General features: G+C 44.4%; 1 protein-coding gene across 1 annotated transcript; it reads left to right on the forward strand.

Annotated features, from left to right (window-relative positions):
• Positions 1-8,072: 8,072 nt before the first annotated feature.
• Positions 8,073-10,337, forward strand: ATOH1 (atonal bHLH transcription factor 1). Its single transcript, XM_027117262.1, has one exon. It carries the CDS (start codon positions 8,289-8,291, stop codon positions 9,345-9,347), a length of 1,059 nt encoding a protein of 352 aa, XP_026973063.1. The 5' UTR covers positions 8,073-8,288; the 3' UTR covers positions 9,348-10,337.
• Positions 10,338-11,240: the final 903 nt, after the last annotated feature.

Consider the following 11,240-nt stretch of genomic DNA (forward strand, 5'->3'; position numbering starts at 1 on the left):
TATTTCTGCAAGCTGAAAATGGGCTGCTGTTGCACTACAGCTCGTCTCAGAGAATCCCTGAAAGACAGTGTTGAGGGGAAGTCCTGCATGGCTCACTTTACCATCAGGTGTCAACGAAGAAAGGAATGGCCCGGGCAGTGGCTTGTGAATCAGGGACTTGTAGCGACTAAGACTGGAAGAGTGGAAACAAGGAGATATGAGGAGGAATCACGTAGATGGACCTTCGGGGGTGAACACAAAATGTGCAGATCTTTATGCCCTGTACCAGCGCCACCAGAGTCCACCTACCACAGGGGAAGCATGGGACAACCAGGTGACATAAATGACTCATCCACTGGAAGTCATCCAGCTTCCTTTTTCAACTGCCCGGATGCTGAACAGAAAAACCTCACTGGCAGGGACGGGGTGACAGAGGGGAGATCAACACTAAATAAATAGTTACACAAAGTGTTGTTTGATAATGATTTTCAATACTAAAGGAAACAAATATAAGGTACCATGAAAGTGTAAAAGAGGGAACCAACCTTAATCTGGGGGATCAGAAAATGCTTCCTTAGAAAGTAAGACCTAAAAGTCAAATAGGAGGTAGCTAGACAAAGAGGAGCCAGGCAAGAAAGGAAGAGTATAGTAGACAGCTGTGTGAAGGCCCTGAGATGGGAAGATGTTGGATACATATAAGCAAAGAAAAGAAGACCGATTGGGCTTCCCTGGTGGCACACTGGTTGAGAGTCCGCCTGCAGGGGACGTGGGCTCGTGCCCTGGTCCGGGAGGATCCCACATGCCGCGGAGCGGCTGGGCACGTGAGCCATGGCCGCTGAGTCTGCGCGTCCGGAGCCTGTGCTCCACAAAGGGAGAGGCCACAACAGTGAGAGGTCCGCGTACCGCCAAAAACAAATAAACGAACAAAAAAAGAAGACCGATTGGCTAAAATACCATAGGAGAGTAGAAGAGGAGGAGAGGCGAGGCAGAAGAGATATTGAGGGCCCAGTAAAGAAGGGCTCTTCAGTCCACGGTCAAAGATCCTTTGTTGCTATTGCTGTTCTTGACATTGTTGTTATAATAGCTCTTCATCCTTCTCTCTTTCTTTAGCTACCCCCTATTCAACTTTCAGGTCTTACTTCTTTAGGAAACATTCCCTGATTCCCCAGATTAGTGCTGGTTGTTAATGTCTGCGTTTATTTTAAGAGCAATGGAAACCATGAAAAAGGACCTGGAGATAGATAAGAATTTGGTAACGACTGGCATATAGATGATATATGTAGAGTAAGGAAGTGAAAGATGATCCCAAACCAACTAGAGGGAAAAATTTCCTTAAGAGAAATTACGAAGGAACAACCTGAGAAGTGGGGAGAAATAAGGGAGAAGAACATAGTGTCCTCAACTCAAGGGAAAAGAAAACTTTGCAAAGAATATTCTTAACTCTGTTAAAATTCGAAAAGGAGATCAATTAAGATATGGTCAATGGACAAATATATCCATTTGATTCAGCAACAGGAGAATCTACACCAAGAAAAATTGGCAAATGCCAAAATCAAGGCTTAATTTATTGTTTTCTTGATTGTCTAGACTTAAAGTGATAGAGAAAATGTTAATAATGCAGCTTAAACTTAAAATTTTGTCAATGTCTGTAGCCATTGCACTGTGAATAATAATTAGGAATAAAAAAAATTGAGCACATATTCTTCCTGTATTTGAAAATCATTATCCTAGTCAGCAAAAAAGTTGCTCACGTCATTAACTCTCAAGTGAATTCCAATACACATCCTCATTATCATTTCACTTTCATCTTATTCATTAACAGTAAATGAAAATATCAATCAGCATCTATGTAGGAACTATATTTTTTCATCAGTGAAACCATTAGTTAGTTATAGGTACAAGCATAACAAGAATCAATGAAAGTATTCTGTGAGAATCAATGGCTATAAGGAATTTACAATAAAAGTATCAAATACTACTATTTATAAATTGTGTGTCATACATGTTTCATGTCAATAAAATTTTTAATAAACTTATATAAGTATACATGCATGTTCTTTTTTCAGAGAGCCAACTGTCATACATTTACCAGCATACCACTATCCCTAACCATCACCAATAAGCATTAGAGAAATGCTCAGAACATAGCTATATAAATTAAAACAAATTCACAAATGTGACTTTGAAATAAAGAGATATCACAAAAATGAGAAGAAAGGAAAGTTAATGCAAATTAGCTGCCATAATGTGGTTCCTGTGGAGAGTCTAGATAGTTGACTTACAAATACAAATTTTGGAACAAATGCCATTAGAAATAGCTTCAGAAACAGAAAGTCTGACTTTTCACTCATGATTTGCTAAATTGGTTCCGCTACTTTAACCTTCACATACAACTTTTAGAGCCTCTGCTATATTTATCTCATATTACTGAAAATGTCTCTTCCCTTCTTAGTTAAATAAAGAGGAATTAAAGTTTGCAAAGGAAACAGGGAAATTAATATGAAACAGAGGAATATGGCGGTAGTTTTAACGTACTGTCCACAATTCATACTTCCAGGCCTAATCGCGCTGTCATTAGGTGTGGTCTTGACTTAGTAACCCACCTCTAATAACTAGAATACGGTAGAAATGACAGAATGTGTCTTCTGAATGTAGGTCTAAAAGCTAGTACAGCTTTCATCTTTCTCTCTTGAATCATTCCCTCTCGATAAGCAAGGTGCCCATATGCCATAGGATACATGAACTGCCTATGGAAAGATCCACAGGGCACAAAACTGAGGCCTCCTGCCAACAGCCAGCGCTAACTCTCCAGCTATGTGAATAAACCATCTGGGAAGTGGTTCCTCCAGTCCCAGTCAAGCCTTCAGATGCTAAAACCTGAGCTGACCTCTCGACTAAAACCTCTTGAGAAACCTTGAGCTAGAACCACCCAACTAAGCAGCCCCAGAATCTCCTACCCACAGAAATTGTGATGTAATAAATGTTTGTTGTTTAAACCACTAACCTTGGGGGGAGGGATTTATTATGCCACAATAGATAACTGATATAGATACCATGGTCAATGAACCTTAGGCAAATTGAGGAACTATAACGAATGCAAATTTGAACTTCTCTAATAAGCCGTTAGTGTAGTAGTAGACCCAAAGACGCCTTGCTTTCGCCTCCTTGCTGAAGGATAAATGGTGGTTCCAGAGGTGACAAGAGAAGAATTCTTAGAGAAGGAAGCATTTAGTCTAGACTTTGAAACTTAGGTTACATTTTAGTAAGCAGGACTGGATAACAGGTGTCTGGATTAGCATATTTGTGGTGACAGAATTTACAAGTTCTGAGAACTATAAAATAGCTGAATAAAGCATAGGAAAACTTCTAGAAAAATAGTTCTCAAAGTGAGACATCTCTTGGGGTGCTTATTTGAAATACAAGTCCTGGGTCCCTTTCACAAAATTGATTTGGTAGATTTAGCAGGGGCCCAGGAATCCATCTATTTAATGAATATCCCAAGTGATTAGTATGCACATAGATGATCCCTGAAATAGAACATGAAAAACTGTGCAAAAGGAATAATGAAATCTCAGACTAGAAACATAGGTTAGGACCAGATAACTGGGATTTAAAAGCTGAACTATGTGGTTGATATATGATACAGTGAGATGCCACTGCATTTTTAACAAGTTTTTATTATGAAAATTTTCACGTGCATGTAGAGCTAATGGTCATCACCCATATCTAGCGATTATCAAGATTTTTGTACATTTGCTTCATTTTTCCTTTTTCATAGTGTTGATCTTGCTAATAAAGTATCTCAAAGCAAATTATAAACATGTTATTTCACCCCTATATCTATCTAAATGTGACTCTGAAGGTATGGACAGCTTTTTAGATAACCATATTGCCTTTATCATACCTAGAAAAAATTAACAATAACTCATTGATATCACCTAATACTGAATTTATATTCACATTTCATCAACTGCCTTTAAAAAACAATCCTTTTACTATCGAATCCGAACCCACACAAGGTCCGCACATACAGCTTTTGGTGCTATATCTTGAGACTATCCTTCCTCACCTCCCTCCTTTTTTCTTCATGTCACAGACCTGGTGAAACTGAACATTTGTTCTATAGAATGTTACATGATGTGGGTTTGTCTTTTTGCATTCTCGTGATGCTATTTAACTTAATATGGTATCCCCCATATTTTAAATTCAGATTCATTTTCTTCTTTTTCTTAAGAATACTTCATAGGAGTCTGAGTACTTCATAATGCATGAGAAATCAGGAAGCACATAATATCAGTGTCTTCTACTCTAAATGATGTGAAGATTGATGAATGGGTTCCAGTGGTGACAAACTGATCCTTCCGTGGTCAAATTTCCCCAACAAACTTTGATCTAATTATGTCATTCATTGTGAATGATTGCTGAAATAAAATTTTTCATTAGGGGTTGCAAAATGTTGATTTGTCTGTCTTTTATTTCTTCTATCCTTATTAGATGAGATTATCCTGAAAAGAAATTTTCCTGATGAACTAAGGCAAGACCATCTGATTACTCTGAAATACCATTCTCATAGGAAAGATAATTCTTTCTCATAATTGCCAGTTGTTAAGGTAAGACTACAAACAATGGTGAAAACAAAACTTTCAGGGGTTTTTTGGGTTTGTTTGGTTGGCTGGTTGATTTTTTTTTTTTTTAATGTTTGTAACCTGATCAGAACACGGCTTAGGAGAATTCATCATGACTTTGACATTTTTATTTTAAATAACCTGTAGAAGGATGCATTTCAAGTTAATATTCAATTTTTAGCACCTCTTTTCAAAAATATTTATTTGGGTGTATCAGGTCTTAGTTGCGGTGAGCAGGCTCTTTGTTACAGCACACGGCCGTCTCTCTAGTTGTAGGACGTGGGCTCCAGAGCGTGCAGGCTCAGTAGTTGCGGCGCACAGGCTTTAGAACCCAAGGGCTTAGTTGCCCCACAGCAAGCGGGATCTTAGTTCCCTGACCGGGGCTCGAACGCGCATCCCCTTTGGAAGAATCCCCATTGGAAGGCGGATTCTTAACCACTGGAACACTAGGGAAGTCCCTCTTGGCACCTATTGAGAAATATTTTTTGACTTCTTATGAATTGAATAGTCATTAAAACCTGAGAATTCATAAACCCATTGGATACATACTCTACTGTGGCTGGGCAGAGCAACACTTCACTTAAAGTTTCAGCAATAACAACAGCCTCAACACTTGTATAATGCTTGGCTAGACATGAATTGGTAACTCCAGACATGCAAAGAACAAACTAAATATGCCTATTTGGTTTGTTTACTTTTTATTTGACACAATTTCAAACTTACAGAAAAGTTGCAAGCATTATACAAGGAAATTTTTTACTATACTATTTGAGAATAAGCTGAATATTTTAGTGAGTATTGCCTAAAAAGGAGAACATTCTCTTTTCTTACATGACCACAATAAAGCCATCAAAGTCAGGAAATTAGCATTGCTACCATCCCTAGAATTAGCATTGCTACCATCCCTAGAATTAGCCCATTTTTTCAGGAACCCTGCATCTTTTTAGTGGGCAATTTATTTGGAAACTAAAATCTGAGAGCTAGATATGCTCATTGCTGAACCCAAGCCCTGAGAAGGAAAAGAGCTAGGGAATATATGTAGGAATGCACACCCACTCCACATTTATAATCTATGTTTATTCCTATATCATCTATTTTACATATTGAAAACCATAAATTCATATCAAAATCTCCAACTCAAATTCATCAGTACAGTTTTGTCCATTTCCATATTTGTAACTCCCTTCTCTGACAGTGAGAAACCTTACTCCTATTTTTCTCAAATGCTTTTTTTTTTTTTTTTTTTTGCGGTACGCGGGCCTCTCACTGTTGTGGCCGCGCAGGCTCAGCGGCCATGGCTCACGGGCCTAGCTGCTCCGCGGCATGTGGGATCTTCCCGGACCGGGGCACGAACCCGTGTCTCCTGCATCGGCAGGCGGACTCTCATCCACTGCGCAACCAGGGAAGCCCCCACAACGCTTATTTTTTTCATTAGTCCTTCCGTACGTAACTAATCCAGCTCTCCACACACACAGAAGCCCTCCTCCTTCTGCTTAAACTGCCATACCCTATACTCAGGGGCTTCTGCCACCACCCAGCCCCTACAAACACATTACGTAGTGGATTTGACATCCCGTGACAGGAAGCCTCTGCAGAGACACCCTCTTCATGATACCCAGGCTCCAATCCCATGCACTGGGCCGCGTGTTCCACCCCCAGCTCAGATGCCTAGCTTCCTCTGCCCACCTGATGGAAAAGAAGGAAAGAAAAGGGAGGGTGAAGAAAAAGAGCTTCCTGTTTATTCTCAGGCCAAAAGAAATGTATTTCACCATGAACAACACACACACAGAGTCCATCTCCATAAAGCTATAGAAGATATATATATAGTCTATCTAAAACTAAATCCAGTCTAGTCCCAGAGATTCTTTTGCCCAAGGAGTTCTAAATGGCAGGTTAGATCAAGTCCCTGCGAATACTAGCAAGAACAACTTTTCAGTCGTTTCTGGGCACTGCAAAACCAGGTTCCACAGAGCTTTCTTTGCTGGCGTTTCTTTATCTTGTCCAGAGGACGAAATTCCTTTAGGGACGGCAGCCACCGCTAGTGCTAGGCACTAGCACCGGCGGGTAGCGTCCCACTGCCGCGCCGCAGGTAAGGTGCAGGAGAGCGCCCCGAGGCGGAGCGGGGTTGGGCGCCAGCAGGTGCGTGCCCGGGGCCAGGGCGTTTCTGATTGGCTTTTTGCTGTGACTCCCCCAGCTCCCCCCCCTCCCCTGCAGGCGCGGGAGGAGGGTGGTGCTCCCTCGGGAGACCGTGTCCCAGCTTCGTCCAGGACCTCCCGGGTTTCAGCGCTCCGGCCCGTGGCCACGGCGGGGCGGGGGTGGGGGGTGGGGATGTGACGGCGGGGAGAGCACACCCTAACTGAACAGATCTGGGGTGGAGGGAGTTAGGCTGTGGTTTCTCAGCGTTTGCCGGAGAAGCCTCGCGCCGTATTAAACCTGGGGCTCCTGAGTCAGAAGGGTAGGTAACTCCGGACTTCTGTACCTTGAGAGTGTTCAGTCAGAACTGCCCGGAACGCAGGCGCCTTTCCCTTTTCTTTGGGCACCCTCCCCTTGCTCCGCATTTAGTAAGGAGTCTTACCGTGGTTGCTGGAACTGTAGAATATCCCTGCCCTAACACTACTCAGCGGAGAGTTTCTTGCAGATTACTATCCTAGTTGGCCGCAAGGTGCTGGGAAAAGGGGACGGAGGGAATTTGGGGGCAAGGGGGTCTGGAATTTGGTACATTCTATAACTGTACCAGAGCTTTACTTTTCGTCAAGAAAAGGACTACATAAAGTCGATCTAGAGCGAGAGATGAAAAATGAGAAACGTATTCGGAGACAGCATTTTTTTAAAAAATATTCTAACATTGATTTTAAATGGTGGACGTCATTTAGCAATTATATATCTATGAACACGTAGATTATGAAAGATTTTTATATACATACATGTATTATATGCATGCACATACAAGTATACGTAATGTCATATTATATATGAGAAATTTTAAATGTGTGGCCACAAACGGTGGGAGCTGCGATCCCAGCTTGAAGACAGCAAAGGGCAGGCGCGCTTCAATCCTCTCCCCGAGGGCCCTCCTCGCGCCAGGTGCGTCCAGCCTCGCCTGGAGCCGCTCGCCCGCCCGCGGCCGCGCACTTCTGACCCGAATCGACTCGGCCTCCAGCCAAGAGTCCGCTCCGCATCCGCTCCCGCACTCCAGCAATTGTCGGGAGTGATACAACACCGGAGTCAAATTACAACCCGCAATTAACATATGAATTTACGAAGGAAAAAGAAAGGAGCAGGGAAGAAAGAAAGAAAAAAAAAAAAACCCTAGAGCGGGCGCCTGAGCGCTCGGTTAGCAGGAACTTTTCCCCGGGTGTAAAAACTCTTTGATTGGCTGCTCGCACGCGCCTGCCCGCGCCCTCCATTGGCTGAGCAGACACGCGACCGGCGCGAGGAGGGGGCTGGGAGAGGAGCGGGGGGAGACACACTGGCGCGTGCCGCTTTTTAAAGGGGCGCAGCGCCTTCAGCAACCGGAGAAGCTTCGTTGCACGCGACCTGGTGTGTGATCTCCGAGTGGGTGGGGGAGGGTTGAGGAGGAAAAAAAAATAAGACATTGCAGTAGAGACCCGGGAAGGGTTTTTTTTGTTGAGCTTGTTTGCCAGCGGCTCCTCCAACCCTGCGTCTCCGAGCTTCTGCAGTGCAATGTCCCGCCTGCTGCATGCACAAGAGTGGGCTGAAGTGAAGGAGCTGGGGGACCACCACCGCCATCCCCAGCCGCACCACCTCCCGCAGCCGCCGCCATCACAGCCACCTGCGACCCTGCAGACGAGAGAGCATCCGGTCTATCCGGCCGAGCTGTCCCTCCTGGACAGCACCGACCCACGCGCCTGGCTGGCTCCCACTTTGCAGGGCATCTGCACGGCACGCGCCGCCCAGTACTTGCTCCATTCCCCAGAGCTGGGTGCCTCCGAGGCCGCGGCGCCCCGGGACGAGGCGGACGGCCGGGGAGAGCTGGTGAGAAGGAGCGGCGGCAGTAGCAGCAGCAAGAGCCCGGGGCCGGTGAAAGTGCGGGAACAGCTGTGCAAGCTGAAAGGCGGGGTGGTGGTAGACGAGCTGGGCTGCAGCCGCCAGCGCGCCCCTTCCAGCAAACAGGTGAACGGGGTGCAGAAGCAAAGGAGGCTGGCGGCCAACGCCAGGGAGCGACGCAGGATGCACGGGTTGAACCACGCCTTCGACCAGCTTCGCAACGTTATCCCGTCCTTCAACAACGACAAGAAGCTGTCCAAGTACGAGACCCTGCAGATGGCCCAGATCTACATTAACGCCTTGTCCGAGCTGCTTCAAACGCCCAGCGGCGGGGACCAGCCGCCGCCGCCGCCAGCATCATGCAAGAGCGGACACCACCAACTTCGCGCCGCCGTCCCCTACGAAGCAGGCGCGGGCACCGCGACCGCAGCGGGGACGCCGCCAGCCTCGGGAGTGGGGCAGCGGCCGACCCCGCCCGGAAGCTGCCGGACTCGCTTTTCGGCCCCGGCCTCCGCCGGAGGATACTCGATGCAGCTGGAAGCTCTGCACTTCTCGACTTTCGAGGACAGCGCCCTGACGGCGATGATGGCGCAAAAGAACTTGTCGCCTTCGCTGCCTGGGGGCATCCTGCAGCCAGTGCAGGAAGAAAGTAGCAAAACTTCGCCGCGGTCCCACAGAAGCGACGGAGAGTTTTCCCCCCATTCCCATTACAGTGACTCGGATGAGGCAAGTTAGGAAGGTGACAGAAACCCGGAAAACTGAGACAGAAACAAAATCACCCTTTCCCAGGGCGCGGAAAGCCCTGCGGGCAAAGATCCCCGCACTCTTTTAAATTTTGCTAAGCGATGGTCGTTGTTTAGCAACGGCTTGGCTTCAGATGGCAGCTACATTTGATGGTTTGCAAAAGCCGCCGCTGTTCCAAACTCCCTATCGTCCATATTGTTCGGTGAAAGCTTGCTGTTAAAGTTGGGTTCTTTCCTCCCACAGTCTGCTCCCCTTGTAGAGAGATAAGGTATAATTATATGTACTCATACATAGCATCATTATTCTAGTTCCCTGCTGCCAATACGCTGCTAAAACGTCGCATCTTCTTCTCTGTCACTGGTTTGTGTTTGATTTATTTTATACCCTGGGCATCCATCCCTGTGTGTTGCGCGCACTCACGTGTGGGAGAGTGAGTATTCCGAGGTTGTCTCCCAAAATACATTATGAAACGCAAAGTTAATGCTTCCAAAGTGGATAACTTTTGACTATGGAACTGTCAGAAAGCAAGGAACTTTGAGGTTTCTATATCGTATAAACATACCCAGTATGTATATCGGACCGCGAGAACCTTGGCGTCTTTTAGGAAACTTGGCGCACGCACTTTATCAGCCGCTACTGCTGCGGCTCTGGGACAAACTCAACTGCCAATTGCAGACCAGTTTTGTTTCTGTTTTTTAAACACGGCCACTTACCCTTAAGCTCTTTGCAAATGTTTGTTTTTAAAAATTAAATAAAAAAACCACATCTAGTAGTGTCAAAAGCATTTGGTCAATTTTATTCTGCTTTGTTAATATTAGAAAACTTATTTATTATTGAGTGTTTGCTACCATTTCTACTTATCTTGATTCGTTTTTTTTTTACGTTTTCTACTCGAGATCATTTTATTTTAATTTAGCAAAGCCAACTGCCATTGTTTTATGTATTCCTTTTGCAAATGATAAAAATAAACGTGAAAATAACTTCTATTTGTCACTTACTTATTTCATTCTAATATAAGCATTAAAAACAGTTTAAAATGACCTTGAAGATTTGGATTGTCTTCTATTAAATGCAAATTTGTGTGACCCAAGAGTTTTGAAGAAAAATTCCGTTACAGACCTTGTGCCTTCACATAGTACCAGAAATCCTATACAGAAAAGTGTTTAAGTCAATAATTAAATTGTGAGGTAAAACCTTTCCCAAACTTGCAGTACAATTGTGCCTTTAGAATCTCTCCAGGATCTTTCCATGCTTCCTTATTCCATTCCCAACAATTCCTGCAAGAAATGGAGATCTCTTAGGATCTAGCCAGGGGTAGTGAACTTTACCAGGATTAGCTATTTCACTTCATAAAAACTTTAGCCAGGCTGAAAGCTTTTCTTGTAGTTCAAATACACAACACAAGCTTTCTCTCCTTTCCTCCCTCTGTCTCTCACTTTCTCTCCTCTTTCTGGGGGGAGTGAGAGAGACGGGGAGAGGAAAAGAGAACAATGGAAAAGAACTTGAGGGGAAAGGGGTATCGAGGCTCATTGATTCAATGAGCAGTTGTCCTAGGAAATCAATTTCCTGCAGTTGTCCTAGGAAATCATTGAGCTACACTCATTTTTTTTTCTTTCCAAACAATTCTGCTTCTTCCAATGAAGATGATGTTTGCTTTAATTTTGTCCTTCTGACTTAATGCCTACGTAGAAAACATTTAACTACATTTTTGAGTCGGTCACAGAAACTAACAGTGCGCTCACTCTCACCTCAGGGTCCTCAGGAAAAGTATATTCTGGTTCTCAGGATCACAGATTTTGAAAAAGCCAATACAGCGCGTGTATGGGAGAGATCAGAAAGCAGACCTTTAAAAATGTTTTTGGCAAACGTGAGAGTAAAACTATT

The sequence above is a fragment of the Aethalodelphis obliquidens genome, unplaced genomic scaffold (genome assembly GCF_003676395.1).
Source record: "Aethalodelphis obliquidens isolate GAN/ISIS:26980383/991018 unplaced genomic scaffold, ASM367639v1 scaffold17, whole genome shotgun sequence".
Classification (NCBI taxonomy): Eukaryota; Metazoa; Chordata; class Mammalia; order Artiodactyla; family Delphinidae; genus Aethalodelphis; species Aethalodelphis obliquidens.